General features: G+C 33.6%; 1 protein-coding gene across 6 annotated transcripts in view; it reads left to right on the forward strand.

Annotated features, from left to right (window-relative positions):
• Nucleotides 1-20,487, forward strand: part of LOC106457988 (catenin delta-2-like) — a 110,967-nt gene that overhangs the window by 74,049 nt on the left and 16,431 nt on the right. For 5 of the 6 annotated variants that reach the window (XM_022384094.1, XM_022384095.1, XM_022384097.1 and 2 more), the window contains exons 5-12: nt 8,025-8,066; nt 9,760-9,850; nt 11,152-11,338; nt 11,897-12,274; nt 13,907-14,176; nt 14,441-14,576; nt 14,937-15,057; nt 15,780-15,896. In XM_022384094.1, the coding sequence (XP_022239802.1) occupies nt 8,025-8,066; nt 9,760-9,850; nt 11,152-11,338; nt 11,897-12,274; nt 13,907-14,176; nt 14,441-14,576; nt 14,937-15,057; nt 15,780-15,896 (1,342 nt within the window). The remainder of the gene's footprint in view (nt 1-8,024; nt 8,067-9,759; nt 9,851-11,151; nt 11,339-11,896; nt 12,275-13,906; nt 14,177-14,440; nt 14,577-14,936; nt 15,058-15,779; nt 15,897-20,487) is intronic. The other variant, XM_022384096.1, reaches the window with a different exon arrangement.

Consider the following 20,487-nt stretch of genomic DNA (forward strand, 5'->3'; position numbering starts at 1 on the left):
ATTAATTTAGATTGATTTCGTATTTTTTTTTTGGTGGTTACTAGGTCGGTTGAATTGACCCTGATTCCATTTAGAGATAGTGTAGAGAAAATAACAGATAAACTATAAAATTTTACTGAAAAAAACACGTTTGAAATGCATTTAGAAGGTTTTGGGGATTACACAAAGGAAATTTGAGGTTTTTGAAATGAAGAAAAGTATTTTTGATTTTAACATGGAAATTACTTTGCACACGGACTTACCAAAACAAATACTCAATATATTCTTGGACAAATCTATATTTTATTTCATTAAAAATACTTCACTAAAAAAATATTATTTTTTGTATGTGAAAGTATTATAATATTAATCGAAAACTGTCAAATTTTGTGAAGATATATATATATATATATATACACTATATTAAAGTTAGAAGTATTAAATCCATTAAAGACTTTAAACGATTACAAAGAGGTCACGTGGTCGGTCAAATTGATCGAGGCCGTGTTGAGAGAGTGAATATGCAAATGTAAATTTATTGCCATCTTCTTCCGTCGAAAGTCAAATAAAATGCAGGTAAGAGCCGCGTAGACATTTTTAACCTCTAATTTACTTTGCTTATTTTCGAGGTAAGTTTAAAGATCAAGGTCACTAGCAGCATATATTTGAGTACGCTTTTTCGTATTTTGAGTACTACCATAAGAAACTTTTATCTTTATTGAACTGCACATCACTAAATGTGGCTTAATATTCACATATTGTTTAATAAACACTAAATGCAGCTTTTATCGCTATTTAGAGTTAGAAACGCTTACCTTGCTCTCCAATTTAACTATTCTGTGCAGACATTTTTGGTGAGTAAACTTTGAGAAAGGTTTTATTTAATTGTTAATCGAAAGATAGCGCTCCTTATCACATCCAGATAATTTTTTAGGAAGGAAATATTATTTTTTTTGTCACTATAAGTTTGTTTGCTGTTAAGTACAAAGCTATACAATGGGTAATTTTTGTTGTGCCCACCACGGTTATCAAAACCCGATTTTAAGCGTCATAAATCCAGAGATATGCTGCTGAGTTACTGATGGGCCGTCACTATAAAAGAAACTATTGAAAAAGAAAATATGAATAACTCGTGATCAATAAACATCAACACATCAACTTTTTCATGTGCACAATAACTTTATTTGTATAATATTAAAAAAAAACAAGTTCTACATGTTTCAGTGAACAACGTGATCCACCATCTTCAGGAGACAAAAAGAACACTTGAGGTTCGTTTATGTACTAGAGTAAATGTACGTATACGATTACCATATTGTAGAGTAACGTCATTTTCAAATTCGAATTCCAGAAGTTTACCTCATGGCACTTGGAAATAAATATTCACTCAAAATAATAATATTATTTTAAACACTTTTTAATGACTCATATTTAGCCCCCCCCCCAGTGACACAGTCTGCGGACTTACAACGCTAGAAACCGGGTTTCGATACTCGTGGTGGGCAGAGCACAGATAGCCCATTGTGTAGCTTTGTGCTTAATTACAAACAAACAAACAGGCTCATATTTAATTCGTTTTTTAAATTTACCCATTTAAGTAATTTCACACTGTCCCATTCAAAAGACACGTGAGGAGTTCGCCACATGTTCAGCCAAGGCCGAATCATTCATTTTTAATTTAACAGTTGCATTTTATGTTCCTTTTTTCTAAATGTCAGATTTCTATTTATTTCAATTATTGTTATAATACAAGAATTCTGTCATAGTGAATAAACTCAAGCATATCAAGGAGTATAACATAATGATGACCCTGTCGTCAGGAGTGAGGGGATAAAGCAGGTTCGTTATTTGGAGATTTCTAACATAAAGTTGGTTCCAGGTTATTTTATACCACCAATTAAACGCGTCTTGGTTCTACTTGTGTGGTTTTAATACATACTTTTTGAAACCGTATACAATCTTGCCAAGGGTAAATAGTTGTTCCATGTCCATGAGATGGAATTCCATCACTCAGCTCTTGAGAACATGAAATAAACTAAATTACCAAATTCAGTCATGCAAAACAACCTGATAAAAAAATATTGCTTGAAATAGAACATTCTACCTACAAGAATATAAAGATGTTTTTGGTTGTTGTCAAGTGCAGCGTTAAAAAATAATTTCTTGCCTATTATTTGGACATAATTATATAATCTATCCGAGCGTATTAATAAAATGAGTTTTAAAATATTATTAGTATTTTCTTATAAGTAAAACAGATTTTTCACAAGTATCTTGGTAAGGTTATTTCGTATAAAAAATAAATACCAAGAAAATTTACAAACACTGTTTTTGTATATTTGGTTTCTAAAATATTCCAATATATGGTATCGTAAATCTTTTGTTATATAGATTAAAGTGAACTAGTATGTTGTCTATATCTTACAACAAACATTTTTTGATACGTCTATCATTTTGGCCCGGCATGGCCAGGTGGTTAAGGCACTCGACTCGCAATCTGAGGGTCACGAGTTCGAATCCCCGTCACATTAAACATGCTCGACCTTTCAGCTGTGGGGTGTTATAATGTGACGATAAATCTCACTATTCGTTGGTAAAAGAGTAGCCCAAGAGTTGGCGGTGGGTGGTGATGACTAGCTGCCTTCCCTCTAGTCTTACACTGCTAAATTAGGGACGGCTAGCGCAGATAGCCCTCGTGTAGCTTTGCGCGAAATTCAAAAACAAACAATCTATCATTTTACTTTCGATAATTTTGAAAAGGTATAACTAACGTCTGTTTTAACTACTTAAATATTTTCACCGATTTTTCTCAAAATCCTTAGTTGTTGACTTTACCATGGTTCAGCAAAGCTTTTCAAGTCACTGTAAAATCTCTAAACGACTGATTACAAGAGTTGTGAAAAGCAAAATACAAACATATTTATTTGCATTCTAAAGTGATGCTTTAATAAATTGTTTAAGAATTAAACACTTCTTCGTCTTAATAGTTGAACATAAAAAAACAATTAACATTATTTTTATGATTTAGATTAGTTTGTATACATTATTAGAAAATGTATAACGTTTGACATTTTTTTGGTAGAAGATTTATTTATTTTGCGTGTTCATATAATTTGATGATATATATATATATAAATGAAGTTGTAAAATGTGGAATACTACCGACGCATAAACCAGATTCAACGATTCAGGAATTAAATAATGTTTTATGAACTAAATTGCCAACAAATAATTCATTTTCATTTATGCACAAAACAGTGCACTAGGCACCTGCTTAAAATCAAAGCAATACAATTTCGTTCCGTTGAATGTCCTAATGGTTTTTGTCCAAAACTCTGTTTACGAAAAACGGAAAAGTTAGCTACCTGAGAGTAAAAAACAACTTTCCTTTTCCAGCCTAAGAATTTTTTTTTATTAGTAAGGAGCTCTAGATCAAACTCTTTCACGTGCCCAGCATAAGGCACTTGCTCCCTTGCCAATCAAAACCCAACGGGGTACAATTCTAAACAATTTACTATTTGTTAGCTAAGATTGATCCGAAGTTCCACACTCAAAAATCACACCGTTCTTAAACAAGACGTGTATACAGTAGCATCTTTCTCTCTGAGGGAAACCTTTACTGACTAAGTGTATTATGTTCGTACAAAATGTTGTTGTTTTTTGCAATAACTTTTAATGTAGCATGATTATTTAGCTTTCGAGTAGAAGTAATGCATGTTAACAAGGCCGCTAAACAACAGTACAAAGCATTGGATTTTTTTAATTGATGTAAAGACCGTAACATTTAAAAATTAAGAACAGAGCCATTTAGTCAATTAGCCAATTTATCTAGTCTTTTCTTAATTACGAGTAAAGCTAATTACTGTAATTACTACAGAAACACGAGTTCCTAACTCATAGAATTCCATGGATACAGCTTTAAGCTAAATAGCAGTTTTATATTTTGATGTTTCTTTACACTTTTGTGCTACGTATTTATATATAAAAAAAAACGTATAAAAGTAATTCTGATTAATAATGAGTAACGACGATTTATTATTACCTTACTAGACCCCAAGTGGGCAGAGCACAGGTAGCCCATTGGGTAGCTTTGTACTTTACAGCAAACATACAATTTCCCTTCTAAATTGATCGTCAACGTTTACATTATAGCATTATGCGGGCATATCATAGGTTTACACGATCTTTAGTACTTTAAAAGTTTTTTAGTATTTCGTTTAGTTAGTTTCTATGCAGTTTTGGCATAAGCACATGGCCCAAAAGACCGTTGAAATTGTTTCGTTCTAGTTGCTTTTTTTCTCTATGGCAGATAATATATACTCTGCCTACATCGCATATTTGTGTCGAAAATGTTAACTACTATGATGTCCTTTGCCGGCCGAGTGGATTTTGTCTGTATGTTGCACCCGAAAAATACTATGCGAGAATGACCAGTCACAGGTGACGCTAAAAAATAAAAAAAAAGGACACGAGGTTTCTTGTAAGATTGTAACCTCTATACTTTTAGAATTCTACTTGCTTATCAACGTGAATATCTCAATAGACTTTCATCTCGAGGGAAGAAAGCTGTTGATGAATTCACGTGTACATTAGAGGAACTTGTCCACTCTTCTACCCAAGTACGCGCACTGTTTTTTTATGTGTCTATAATAAAGATTGTTTTTCACTTTTCTTCAAACATGCCCAATCTTGCAATTTCTCACGCAGTTTAAAACTGAGTTTTTAAAGTCAGATCACTCTGAAAATTTCCTGTTTAATCCTGCTGTTATTAATCGGACCTATCTAATATTTTTGAGGAAACCAGTTCACCTGAGAATATCACAAGTTACCAGTTGTTTATATTCAGGTGTTTCTAAACCCGTCATGAAAATGATAAAAAACATAAATTCTTTAAACCAACTGTTAAGGAACACAATGGTGTAGACAATCCTTGACAGACATCACAAGGGCATGCTATCATTGAAGACAACAGTATAATCTGGTATCTTTGTATGTGTACATGCAGAACATGTCCGAGTCTTTAACCAAAGAAATGTATAAAGTTCTGGTATTTGGTGTTTCAGTATTTTATAAATATCTAATCAGGTTACCCGTTCTAGGCACGGGAAGCATTTAATCTTATAAGTTATAAACCAAAATATATTCTTAATTACATATTAACTCGTTATTCCGTTAGCTCGTTGATTGCTTGTATCCCATTTTCACACTTTACGCAACCCCTAACGTAACAGACTAGTTTTTTAAACTTCAGTTCCTTTATAGGCCAATAATTTATTCTTGTTCAATCAGTTATTGGATATGTCGAGCCAGGCCTGTTTTTGTCTACGTCACTGATGTAACGAGTGACAAACATATCTGTTTAACCAATAATTAAACCAGGGGCAAATTAACACAAAATATATACACACACACACAAATCACCAAAGCCCTTTTCAAAATGCTATTTTTGGTTTCTTTGTTCTATATCCTCAAAACAATGGAACTCGAGGAGGGAAATGTAAAGGAGAGCTCCGAGGTTGACACATCATCAACTAATAACATTAAATGATTCTAAAATAACGATATTGCATCAACCATAGTGTAGCACAATTCCCCAATAAATACTGATATTGTTGAAACACATTTGCTATTTTTGGGCGAGTTCTTTTGGATTATTTGGTAAAAACAATGCAAATTTCAGTCCACATAAAAATAACGAACTAGTTTATTTCTCTTATACCGTGTCTATAGATATATTCACTTTGACTTTGATACAAATTGATGCCCAAGTTCACAAACAACGTTGCAACAGGAATTCCTAGAAATAGTAAAATAATGGTACCTACAAGTAACTTACGTACAGAATTTCCTGCTAAGCGATCGATGAATTGTATATACGCGATAACTCTCAATTCAATTTTAATATTGAATAACTTTTCGGATACAGTGATAGTGATGCGGAACTGAATCACTCATTCATTACTCAATTGATTCACTGCTTCATTTTACTCGTATTTATATCGTACACGCCTTCTACTTGTTACACTAATTTTCCTGATCGTGACATTATGCGCTTTCAAACAAACGATAAATTAAAATATTGAAAATAAAGCTTACAACAATGTTTTCCTTTATAAAATGGCGGATTCTGGAGGCTGCCATTTTACCTTCATCCCCTCTGTTGTGATGTACAAGGGTACAGAAAGATACGCGCTTGTGATTGGCTTAATGTGACACACCTTTGTGCGTATGCGATTTACTTTGTGTTCGAAAATCCTGAGACTAGAGATAGTCCAAGTCTGCGGGAAAATATGAAAAATTTGGAAAATTTTAAAATATATATATGCGGAGAAATTCAGGAATTCTGCGAATAATTTTTCTGATAAAAATTTGTCGTAATAATGGTTTATTATAAAAATGTAAATCAAGTAGATATAACTGTATTTAATTTTAAGGTACTTGCTGTATGACTACAGTGTGTCTGGAACCACAGGCAATTCAACGAATTTTACAGAATGTGTTTCACATGCCATTTTTGTAATTCGAAATACAATGTCATAATCAGTAACGTAGCTGATATTAAGAAAAACTGAAAATTACCTATGATTCCAGACTTTTTGGACACCCTCTATGTACAGTTTTTATTTGCCTTAACTATGTTAAAACATTATATTTGGAAAGACTGTGGACCTAAATATAAAGTCGCATATAATTTTTAGTTGCAATATAGCCTAGTCTTTTCATAAAATTGTCATGTGGGTGCACATTTAGTGAGTTTCATTGTTAATTAACAACCTGGTTTTGATTTATAGACATTTTAAATCTTTATTTTTTATTTATTCTACATACAACAAAAAATAGGGACCACCAATAAATTTTGCTTCATGTTTATTTGAGATAGGATCGTAGTTTTAAGTTTATTGCCTATAGAAAAATGGTATTCTTTTTTTATGAGTTAGAACTAATGTTGATAGATGGATTTTTTTATTTTTTTATAAATGTATTTATAACTTAGAAAAGACATTTAATTCTTGGAAAGGGTTCAGAGAAGGGTAACTAGAAGTAGAATGGTGCGTTGGATGTACCGGTTGTCATATGAGGAGAGGCTTAAATCTCTCAAATTGTTTTTTCTTGAAAAAAGAAGAGTTAGGGGGGATCTGATTGAGATGTTTAAGGTTGTAAAGGGAATTGATAGTGTTGATGTATATTTAACAGTGAGAATAGTAAGACTAGGGGACACAGATGTAAATTTTATTTTTAGCAAGGTAGGAGTTATCTTCAGCTAAGACAGTTTCATTTTCCTAACAGCATGGTTTGCCTTTGGAATGGGTTGCCTTCGGATGTTGTAGAGGCAGTAAATCTAAGTGAGTTTAAGAAAAAGCTTGATAAGTTTATGAATGATAAAGGCTGACTTTAAGGTTTTTTATTATTATTATTATTTTAGATGATGGAACAGCCGAGATTGATCAATAGGTCCCATGTTGTCCCAAAACGTTATGTTATGCTATAAAGTGAAGCTCACAGTTTTGTATTCCATGTGAGACTATTATGCAGAATGACACAATAAATTACAACTAAACACAACTGAGGGCCTTTTTTTTTATGACATTACAATGCTTAATTGAAACTTTTAGTGTCCTTATTAATTAAAGTCTGTGGTTCTTTGGTGTGATTGCACCAGGGCCAGTGTTAGGGGGAGGGAGGTGCTGAAGGGTCATGCACCCTTATATTTCACTCTGGCCCATCCAAGTTTATTCACCCTAGCAGTTTAAAAACTCGTCATTTTAGAAAAATTTTATCACTGTATGGTGACCCCCACAAAAGCTCTACTGCCTTCCTCATGGGAAAGAAGCTGGAGCCAAGCCTATATTGCACTATTTTCTGCCTTGCTTGATATGAAAGGGAACATTTCTTTGCAATATAAAATTACAATTTCATGTTACCCCATACCCTTGTGCATATGAAAAAATATAAATTTTAAGTTATTTTTAGTGACTATATAGAATCATTCATCCAAGTTATACGAGATTGTTTAATATTTTCTAAAAGTAGTTTTTATTCTATAGGCATTATTACCCAGGTTACAACCCTGACAGCCGGCTTTATGTGTAAGTTTACTGATTTATAAATTGGCATGAGAAAATAAACACCTGTTACTGTTACATTTAACTGTTTATTTCCTGTTGGCCATTAAACTGAATTGTATAATTGCATTCTCTGTGGCTCCTCTGTCTTGGGTATTATTGGCATGCCCAATATTTCATTCCATCCTTTCTGGTAACTCAATGTGCCAGTGGTGTTATGTGGTGTGAATTGTGTATAGAAAGAGGACAAAAATAATTTTTAAAAGCTTATTATGTTGATACACCTATAATATAAACATCAATATATCTTGCATTAGATTTAATTTTACAGAATTTTTCCTTTTAAGGAAGCTATTTCGTTTTGAGACTTTTTGCACTAGCATGATATAAAAAAATGAAGTTTTTTCCCCAAATCCATCTTGTGATAATGAGATATTCCTTCTGCATGGCATGTGCTTATTGTTTATAATTTTAAACACAATAATATTATCAATATGCATGATTCCATTTTATAAACTTTGTTGAAAGTTTGAAGTTATTTGTGGAATAACTAGTTTGTTATTGTTTTTAGAAGAAAATGTTTTATTGATTTCATGATTTATAGACTTGTTTACAACATGTTTATGAATTATACATTTATGTTCAACTATGAGAACGAAAATTTTGGAATCAGTTGCTATAATTTAACACCAGAATAGCCATTTTTAATTGTAACTTTAATACCATGAAGTGATGTTGTAAAGGGATATAATACCAGCATAAAAGCTTATGAGATTAATCATACATATTATAGTTCTTCCTACATTTGAGTTTCTAGTATCTCATTAGTTAAAACCCTTTCTTATGAATGTATATACATATAAAATTATATGTTTTAGAATACCAATTATTTGTAAAAGTTAAAACACAGAACATAGTAGCTGATGACAGTCACTCTACACATTCATAAGTAATAACTTCAATATACAGAGAAATGGGACTTGTGTTATAAACTTATTTTGGTAAGTAAAAGTAAGGTAAAATAAAACCTTTGTTACTTTTTAAGTGTTCCATTAGTGGTACAAAATACATTTATTCTAGTTTTTTTTTATATTAACATTAGTTATTTCTTACTATAATGTGTAACTCACATATATACCAGTCCTTCTTCATATTATCATTAGTTCTTTATTACTGTAATGTAAAACTCATTCAAAATTCACATAACCACACTTATGTAAAGAAATTAATGCCCACCTTGTTTCTTATGAAGATTTGTTAATTTCACTACAAATACAGTAATATCAATATAGTTTGTATATTACAGCTTTTTGCTATTTCTTTTTCCTTTTAAAGATGTTACTGTGATTTTTATACTTCAACTCGTATGTTATGCAAGCCTTCATTAAATTATTAAAGATGAACACTTGAGTTAGAAAAGATGCAGAAAGGTGAATCTAAAATCACAATACAGGTAACCCAAGATGAAACAGACATCATCATTCTTGCATTCCAAGCACAGTAATCTATTTTACCTTTGATTATTTTTGTTGAATGATTTCTACTCAAAAAATATATTGTTGCATGTCATTAAAATTTGTGATTAAAATTTATTGATAATGTAAAACATTATACATGTATGTGCACATAAAATGTATGGAAAATACACTTGTATTTGTGTATCTGTTATTAATTACTGTCAAATTTCAACTAATCCCAACATATTCCAACATTTCAGTCAAGAGGTAGCACCACAAGGGATTCCATACTATCAAACTCCACCAGCAAATGGCCATCATGGAGAAGAAAGTACTTTAACTCCATCACAGGTTGGCTAATTAGATCATAATTTAAACCAATGAGTCTGTAACTGATGGTTACAAAAAGACTTCAAACAAAAATTTAAAAAAAGAAGGTATCCATAAAGTATGCAACTTCAGTTCATAATATGTAAAGCCAATACAAAACAAATGAAAAATTAACTTCATTGATAAAATACAAATTAACTAACTTCTTGTTCAGTGTAGGCCTTTAAGACTTTCAAATATTGTCACATGGTGTTGTGACTATGCTGAGAATATCCAAACTGCGATTATATGTGGAATCCATAAGTCTCTGTTGCCAGTGTTGGTCTACCATGTTTGTTCATAATGCATCTGGTAATAGTGGATTTAAAGTAGAATACAAGAAAAAGACAAGCCATGTTGAATATATGCTCTTCAACACTATAAAAAAGTATTTATTGAGTATATTTTGTTTATAAAAAAGGTGATAAACATAATTGGAGACTCATGAACAGCTTCAAGCATATTGTTTGTACTGTTTTGTTTTGAAGCTTAATTAGGGGTATTCTTAACATTGACTTCAATGGGCTGATGAAAACGTAATTTAAATGTAATATGTTTCATATCATAGTATTACGTATTTGTTTCACTGATTCTTCCAATCATACATGTTTTTATATACTGTTTATCACTTTCTGCAGCATTCCTATACTATAAACCTAACAAAATCATTAACATAAAATTATATTTGGAGTAGATTTACCATATACCTTGTTTCTGTCATAACACGTACACTTTAGAATACATGTATGCCAGTGTTAATGAAACATCACAATTGAAGCTTCATAATATTAGCATTTACTTGAGTTGTTTATAACTTACTGCATTCATCTTCACTTTGGTAGACCCTTATAATGCACATGATGCAATAACCAACTCTGTAACATTGAATACTGTTTGTTTTCAATAAGAGCAACATTTCAGATGTTCCCGAGATGATTGACAAGGCTTGGAATAATGTTGCTTCCAATCTGATACATGCAGCTTCTGCTCTTTCACCTGGACTAAAGTGATATGTGTTTTGAAGATGTGTATATTGCTAAACAGAGGATTCTTCATTTATGCAAGTTTTTGTGCTTAAATATTTATAAGTGTGATTATATTTATACAAGCAATTCAAATTTTTAGTAGCCTATGGTTTCAGGCATTTTTTTTAAAATTATACTTACTTTTTTGTATGATTAGATAATGAAAATTCTTTAAAGTTTTTGTTGAATGAATGTAGGCCAGACTTTAATATGCTAAATCATCTCGATGATTTTTAAAGCTTTTTTATTTTATTGTAGATAAAAGCAACCCCTGGAAATAAAGTTATTGGTAATCATCCTGTTAGACACCTTGGTGCAGAATCACAGTCCATTGGCTATTCACAGTATAACAGTGGGCATGAACCACACCCACGTTCAGAGTATATTACATATACCTATAACACTCCAGGTGATGGGCCTCAACATTACCAGCCATATGATGCCAGTAGGTATATTTTCTATTATCTCACCAAACAAGGCAGCACAATGAACAGATGGAGCATTGTATATGTTTGTTTTTTGTTATAAAAAATTCAGTTATTTGGTAAATGAAAAGTAACTAAAGTGTACAGTAAATTATCTGTATCATCATTGTAAAAGTCAGCTCTTCCATGTTCCTGCTTGTATTAATATTTTTGCAACAAACTTCAATGTGTCTGATGCACATTATAATTGTCTTGCAGGCATTTTATTGTATAATATTGGCATATTAAAGTAATTGCAGCATTAACATATCTGACACTTTATTCAAAAAATAATGCATTTAACAACAAAAGTAACAACACAGAAACCTAACACCAAAATATTTTGATTTATATGTGCATATAAATATATTTGCAAAGTATGATTGCTGTATGTGTTACATGAAAAATGTTAATTTGTTAGTTTTCAATACGTGATGATGGATTTGTTTTAAGTACAAGCACATAATAAGATACTTTTTGAACGAAATTTAGATCTTGTTAAAGATCACAAGTTTATAAATGTCATGTTTGATGAACAGGACAACTTACAAGTCCTGGTAGTCAGATACCAACAGGAGGTTATCACCCTGGTTTTGGGTCATATGATAGTGCACCATCTCCAGGACCTGCCAGGAGCCAGGAAGCTTACCTTCTACCTGGTGGTCAAGGATATCCAGAATATGGTTATCAAGACTTACCTGTACAACCTCCCTCACCTCCTTCAGGAGCATCAGAGTCTCCTCCTCCTCGCCGAGCCATGCCCCAGAACCTTCACCCTGCTCAACTAGAATACAGCCACAGACCTTCAGGCTATAATGATCTTAGTAGCTCAACATTAGCTCCACCTAGAGGAGGAGGATATCAGGACAGATATGGTAGAACTCCATCACCAGCTCCACCTGCAGGAGAAAGATTTGGTAAATCAAATTTCCTTAACTCAGAAAGTAATTGATTTTATATTATATTTGAGATGTATGTTTGAAAGAAGTATTTTAAACACATTAATTGAAAAAAAAATGTGTGAATTTGATACATTAATTAACTTCCAGTTAGTAGTTAAAAATATCTGGCAAAAAACTAGAGTTAAAAATATTAATTTATCCACACCTTCAAAATAATGTAGTGGTGACTAAAGCTCATCTTCTTATGGAATCACATGTACTTACAAACTTTTAATATGTTTATAAAACTGCTTCAAAAATTCAGTTCTTTAAGTTCTAGAAATGTGCTTTTAAAGGACAAATATATCCTGAACTTGAAAGTTTTTCAATATGAGGAAAATTACAATTGTTTGTCCTAAATTTATAAACATTTTAGTGTTGAAGCAAAAAGTATAATGTTTAAACAATGAATTATATTCACTATTACATACACACTTTATGTTTAATTCTTTTTAGAAAATATTGAAAATGCTGTTTAAAGATACAGTAGAACAACCTCGATTAATGAGTGCCTCAAAACAATGGGCACCATGCCATTAAGGGAAGAACTTTTTAGTCTCTCTTTTTTTTCTACAATTTGTATTTAAAATAAATCTTGCAATAATGGGCACCTCAATATTCGTGTTCTCTATATAGGCACTCATTAAAGTGGGCAATTATCTTTGTATGTCTGTACAGTATACTGCTAAATTCTAAATATCCCACCAGAAGGATGACCAATATTCAAACACTCGTGATGTTTTATTAGATTGGCTCCAAACCAAATACTGTAATAAACGTTTTCACAGATTCAAAGTGCAGTCTTATTACTCTGGGGAATTCTCATTGTAAACACTGGAGGATACATAAGCTGATAAATTCAACATCATGTTCTTGGAGCAGAGGTTAAGTTGGCTTATTTCTGTGTGCTGTGCTTTGTTGCTCTTGAGAGTATCATATTACAGTGTCACATTAACAGTCTAGTGACACAAATAGTAATTTGTTGAATTATTTTCAGTAAATTTCTACTTCAGTCCTTGACAGTTAAATAAACACTTTGAAACTTTGTGGCCAATAATAAAGAAAAAAGGGCATAGCTAATCCACCCCCTGAGACCTCCTGTTGACAATGCTTCAGGTCATGGCAACATACATCTTACAAACACCTGTGTCCTGTATACACCAAACAAAATGGGAGGGGCCTTAAAATTTAGAAAGTTAATATGGTCAGTATGGAATTCAGCTTTACACGACTCATTTTTGATATTGAACCTTGCTATGGAGGTCATTTGGATGCAGTCAAAAGGGTGCCCTTAATGTTGAGGTTCTACTGTACATGATATAAGACTCAGCTACAACTGATTGTTTGTATTTGCTGTGCTTGAAATAATATTATGAAGTGTACTTTTGCTATTTCTAACAAAGTAGATTTGTTCTGTTTTATGCTATGGTTATTATTAGTTAAGTTTATTTGAGATCAGAAATCATTATACTAGTTATTATGCTTTTAACTGAGAGAGTAGTGAGCTATATAAGTCTTGTTCATTATCTAGCATGCTTTTTCATGATGTGTTTAGCTACGCATTTATTTATGTTAAAATTAATTGCTATTTATATGTCATTTCCTCAGGTCCCTATGGATACTCAGGAGCTCACTTACCTCCTACTTCACCTGGTTACAGCTCATATGAGACTGCTCCTCCACCACAGGGGTATTTGGACAGGAGACCTAGCTATGATGACCGACCTCCATCACAAGGTACACCCACCCACCTGCCACGTTTGTACTCTCCAGTACCAAGGACTGTGTTCCAAGAGGAAGAAGATAAAGGACTTCCACCTGAAGCACAAAATCCACCTCCTCCTCCACGTCAGCCTCCTTTAGAGTATGAAACTGAAGGTAAACTAATGGTTAACACTATCATTTTCATAATATAAAATTAATATATTTTTATTATCTCTGTGTATTGTAAGTTTAGCACAGTTTGTTATTTTTCAGTTTTAAAGTATAATGTATATTATTATAGAACTTGATAAAACATACATCTGGTAAGTGTAAAAGTAAATATAAGTGCTGTACCAGTATATTTCTTCAAGTATGTATCTATTCAACTTTACTCACTGCTTTTACAAGAAATTTTTTATGTACTTATTTTATAAACAGATGTACGGTGGAGAGATCCAGATCTTCATGAAGTTATAGAATTTTTGAGTCATCCAAATAATGTGATACGAGCAAATGCTGCAGGTTACCTTCAACACTTATGTTATAATGATGATCACATGAAACAGAAAACTAGGTAAATACACTACATTTTTCTGTTTCGTTTTTCTAATTTAAAAATATTTCTGTGAGCAAGGAAAACAAGTAAATGTATCCCTCTAATTAAAAATTGGAATAAAGAAAGATAAATTATTCTATATGTTTTATTGTAATAAGTTACCCACAGGCTCACAAAGTTTATTGTTGTGCTCTAGAACTATTTTTAGCTTTAGTTTATACCATGAGCATGTTTTTCACACTGACGTTTAATTTTTTGAAATAACAATAACCATTTGCAGATTTCTGGTTCTCACAAAAACTGTATAAGTTTCATGCTATTCTTATTATTCAGTGAGAAAAATATGTACATAGTAATAATACTTGTACTACTTCATAGGGCCTTAGGTGGCATGCCACCATTGATAGAATTGCTCAACCAGGACATCCCTGAAATCCAAAGGAATGCGAGTGGTGCACTTCGTAATCTATCCTATGGTAGACAAAATGATGAAAATAAGGTGGGGACAGTAATTTAATGATACTTGCCATTCTTACTTAGGTAATGTGTTAGTGATTTTGAAATGAAATTTAATTAGTTAGTGTTTGTTTTTTTTAGAAAAAAGGATCCTTGGCATTAATTTTGGTGTTTTCAGTGACAATATTCCTGTGTTTAAATAGTTACTATGTTTTTTAGAAGATAAGCTAACATCAAGCTAAGAAATATTGTGTCAATGAATATGAAATAATAATCTAATGATCCCCTGGTGGGACAGTAGCACGTTTATGGACTTACAGTGCTAAAATCTGGAGTTCAATTTCCTGCAATGGACACAGTAGATAGACCAATGTGGCTCTGCTCTAAAATAAACAAACTAATGAAAACTGTACATATATTGCATTACTTTTCATATGCTTTTAAGAATAATAATTATAACCTTTTACAAAAACATTTTTGGATGATAATGGATATTAATGTCATTTATAGCTGTCATTCATTTTTAACTGTAGTAAAATTTATATTTTTTGAGAAAAACATCTATTATCCAAATATATTATCTCCACAAAAAAGATTTTAAAAAATTTCCAGTTATTATGATTAAAGTTTTAAGTAAAACCAAATTAAAGAGCACAAATGTTTACTGTTTTATTTAATACCTTCTGAACATAATGCACATTCATGAAAAATAATTAAGAGAAAATCTGGATATTCAAATTGTAACTAAAAGGATTTACTTTTCAGAGAGCTATAAAAAATGCTGGTGGTATTCCAGCACTAGTAAGATTACTCCGAAAGACACCAGATAATGAAATCAAGGAATTAGTAACAGGGATCTTATGGAATTTGTCATCTTCAGAGGTACATTTATCATGATCTGCTTTCCTTGTATTAAATTATTCATATAAATAAATGATTTATTGTTACAGCAGTGAAAATTATTCTATTAAATATTTAAGCGATAGAATGATATCATCATAAATTTCTTTTTGTTACTCGCTATGCTAATTTTATATTTTCTATTATTTATTTGATTCCTAATATCTAGCTGGTTTTTGAATGCTTACATTGTGGTTAGTTTTTTATATTTGTTACATACTGAGTGTTTATGTTGCTACTTTTGCTGCTTGAGTTAGCTATGAGTCTTTGTAATTGCAGCATCGACATGCAATTCTCCAGAGAATAATTTCCTCTGCGCAAAAAAAAAAGCTATCTTCTCCACATGTATGCCTATGATATTTGAATGCCATTAGCCTTGAGGCAACTTCCATTTAATTCATGCACTTTAACTTGAACTGTGCTGGTGCATAATGACGTCATAATGCAAAAAAGCCCTCGACCAATAGGCGGGCAACACCTCTTCCTTGAGCAGTAACTCCCCTTGAGCCCTTGTATACAAGATAACTTGATTCTTCTCCTCGGGATTGTATTGAACAGACATCTTTAATTTTTTCATTTAAGTTCAATTTGTTGAGATTTGCATTGTTAACAAAACTTCAATTTTTGTTTTCTTTGTTTTGGTTTCAAAAGTTTTAATTTTTATCATAAATTCTCAAATGACAGTGACTTATACTTAGCCCTGTGTGAGTGATGGTATTCACACACAGGCCCGATTTCTGCTATGGCTTCTGGAGGCTTCTTAAATGTCGGGGATGTTGCATTCATTGTTCAATGATTTGTGGATTACCACATGCATATGGGGCTTCCTACTCCCATCCCATTGGCCAGCCCCCCCCCCCCCCCACGTGGCACAGCAGTATGTCTGTGGACTTCTACTGCTAGAAACCAGGTTTAAATACCTGTGGTGGTCAGAGCACAAATACCCCTTTGTGTTGCTTTGTGCTTAATAAGAAAAAACAACTCATTGGCCAAAATTCTTTCTCTTCAGTCAGTAGTGACCTATTGGACTACAACTTTAACATAACTTGCTTTGGGTAGTACCCTACCATTTGGGAAATGACCATAACCTTCCAATCTCTTTCTGGATTTCATTCTCATATGTTCATTTTCTTATCTTTTGCCTATGTCCTTTTTATTTCTTGTTTTTTACTACATGATCCACAATTCTTAGTGTTTACCTTGTCTTTCCTCCTTGTTTATTAATAGTATTTATACTGTTTCCTTTCTCTAATCACTCCACACTCAAATGCCTCATCCTCCTTCTGTACATGATTCTTTTTGTCCTGATTTGTAAACTTTCTTCTTTTCCTTTTCTTGATTCCCTGTTTCTTGGTATCAATTTAGCCAGTTTTGGGATCAAACTCCTTACCTCCTATTTTGCTCTCTGTTTCTCAATTTTTGCATTTTTCTCACTACCTTCCTGAATTTTCCTTTCCTACTTCCACCTGTTGACTGAGGCACTTCATTGTAATTCAGATAGATTTTCTATAGATGTTTGTTCCCTTCTCTTTTCCAGCTTAGTCTGTTCCACTTTTTCTGCTCTATCTTTCTTTACTTTGTTATCCTAGTGTTGGGACTTGTTGGGTCAGGTTACATTCCATTTTACTATATTCTTTCTGCCTTCTTGTGCACATGGTATTCACTGGGTTCCCATTTTTTGCTAAGATGTCTTCAGTTGTGTTCATTTCTCCCTAGTGACCTGGACTGACATAATATGATTTCAGTTCTTGTTATATTCCCAGGATTTTATTCTTTCTCGACCTTTCCCTTTACTCCTGTTCCTCATCTGGATCAGTCTACCTCTAACTTTCCTATTCTGTATTCCAGGGCTTTCTCTTTTTCTTGTCCTTCTTCTATCTGACGTATATGGTCCTGTGGGTATCCATTTATTTTACTGCTGTTGGTGCCACTATCTGCTGATTGTCATTTTTCATCTCTCCACCTAGGTCTCTCTCTTCGCTTCTCTTCTCATTTCCTTATCTTCTTCTCCCAACCATTCTGTGATATTTTTCATTCAGTCTGCAGTTGGCCATGATTGATGTATTGGACACCTTCCTACACATCATCCTTGAACTGTTCTATGTATGTTTTCTACATTCTGCCCTCCAATTTTGCATTTTCCCATTCCTTGCTCTTCCCTTTGACATAGCATCAGCCCCTATTGTATTCATTGGTATCACGAGAGCCTTCACTTGCCATATTCACATCCATGGGCTGGCATTCCCTTTTTTGAACAATTGACTTCTATTGGTTTTTTTTCTTACAACTCCCTTCTTTTAAAGGAGGCTTTTTGGTTGTGAAGGCTTGTCATGAGATCTAACTTCTTTCTCATACCCACTCACTATTTAGTACTTTTGGGTGTGTCATGTATCTCTTGTCTTAGCTGAGTTCAGCCTTCTCCTCTTCACATACTCTTTCCTGGAAGCTAAGAACTTGGTGGCAGGTTGCTTCTCTTGACCAATCTGCATTCTACCAATGTAGTGGTCTCTACATCCCCCCCCCCATGTCTTTCATTGAGTTTGATCTTGGTTGGGCACACATTTCATAGGTTTCTTTGCCACCCTTCTCAACTATGGTCTTCCTCTCTTCTGGTCCCCTATTCCACATCCTTTCACTCTGGCTGATGATGCTCACAACCAGGCCTGGTCTAACCTTTTTCTATATACCTATTCCCTTATTTGTCTCTTCCCTTGGATTCTCGCTTTTACACATGACTCTCTCCTTGTTGGGTCCTATTGTTGGTGCCTCTTTGTCTAGCTCAGCCTTTGTCTGTTTGGCATTCAGATCCCTCTTCCTCTCTCTTGGTTCACTTTTATTTATCCTTTTTTCATTGAGAGATATCTTCCCTCCATCTTCACATACGAAATCTGCCTGTCAGACCAGACTTTTTTGTTTGTGTGGCATTCTTCTTGTCACATTCCTGTCACCCTTTCACTGTGTTTGTCTATCAACGATAGTGATGGCTCTTCTCATCTTCTACTCTTACTGGTTGAGTCCATTAACTCCTCCACTTGGTATGTTCGTTTCTGGATGTAGATGCTTGCAGGCTAATTCAAATTTCTTTGCATATGATTTATCACCTTTCTCATTCTCTTGCACCTCATCTTCATCAGCCCTAGGATGGAATCCTCTAGGCAAGCATACAGACAACTCTCTAGACATTCATCTCTCTCTATCTATACCACCCAGCTATTGAGTTTTCTAATTTATTTTGACTTCCACTGATCACCATTCTTCCATCACCCCCCCCCCCCCCCCCATCTTTGAGAAGAATACATACAATTTCTTTTTCAGAACCCCTTTTTAACTTGATAGGATCCTGCCAGGTGGCTGATGTTGCCTCCAATGGTATACTCCATCCAATGCTCACACCATCCACCCTGGCTCTACCAGTTCCTACTGTTGAGAATGAGTGTTCCACAAGACCACTTGAGGTATCCATGTCATATATAATTTACTCAATTGTCCAATCCAAACCATACCTCTTCCATAAACTATCACGGAAAAAGCCAGCACCAAGGAAGTGTTCTGCCCACTTCTTTGGCTTTCCCTTGCTAGCTTATAAAAATAGGATTTCATGGTCACCTATTATACTGTCCATGCACTTCTCCAAGTCTTCAGAATGTGAATCTCCCCCTTCTTCCCGTAGAGCACAGGAGACCCTTTCCACTTACCAGTTCCTAGCTGCTGGAGTGGTGGACCATGGAGAATCCTCACTGGTTGGATATAGCACAGTACAGTGAGAAGTGGAGCAGTTGTGGCACAGTTAGTGTAGTGCAGATCTCCCCTGAAAACATACTGCATAACTAAATATCTTCTTCCTGTAGCTAGAAGCTGTTCAGTGGAGTTGAGGTGAGCACACACTGTACAAAACCATAATATATAACTAATGTGTCATACTTCTGCAGCCAGAGCCTGTTAAGTTGAGTAGAGGTGAACACATAGTGTTCAGAAAAAAATAAATTATGACTTGTGATTTCCTCTTGCTACCAGAGTCTGTTCAGTAGAGTTGACATGAACACACACCATACAAAACCATAATGCATGGTTAAAGTGTCCTCCTCATGCAGCTGGAATCTGTCCTGTAGAGTCTGTTCATTAGAACCAAGGTGAGCATATAAAGTACAGTTTGAATGAGCCCTAACTACAGTACACATATTGAATTGCCAACCATTTGTGTTCAAGTGATTGGATGGTCATGTTTTCATTCCACCCATACCTGCAACACATGGAACTAATTTGCCTCCCCCCTTACATTCTGGGCAAAGAGTATACCCTTCTCAAGACAAGATGTGGTCTCCCACAGATATGTCTGTACGGAGCCCCTACCACTGGGTTTCACACTTCATGGGCTTCCCTTTGATTGCTTTCTGAAGGGAGCTCACCTGAAATATACACCTGGAAAAAAGTTAAGCACCCCCAAATATTTTTCAGGATTGCTTATTGAAAATAAGGTTTAATTTTCATGATGTTGAGCAATGTTCATAATTTCAAACATAATTAAAAGGATGTGAGCATTCAGGTGTGACATTTAAATCAGGCGCGTTTTTTT

Source organism: Limulus polyphemus, unplaced genomic scaffold (genome assembly GCF_000517525.1).
Source record: "Limulus polyphemus unplaced genomic scaffold, Limulus_polyphemus-2.1.2 Scaffold401, whole genome shotgun sequence".
In the NCBI taxonomy this organism is placed as follows: domain Eukaryota; kingdom Metazoa; phylum Arthropoda; class Merostomata; order Xiphosura; family Limulidae; genus Limulus; species Limulus polyphemus.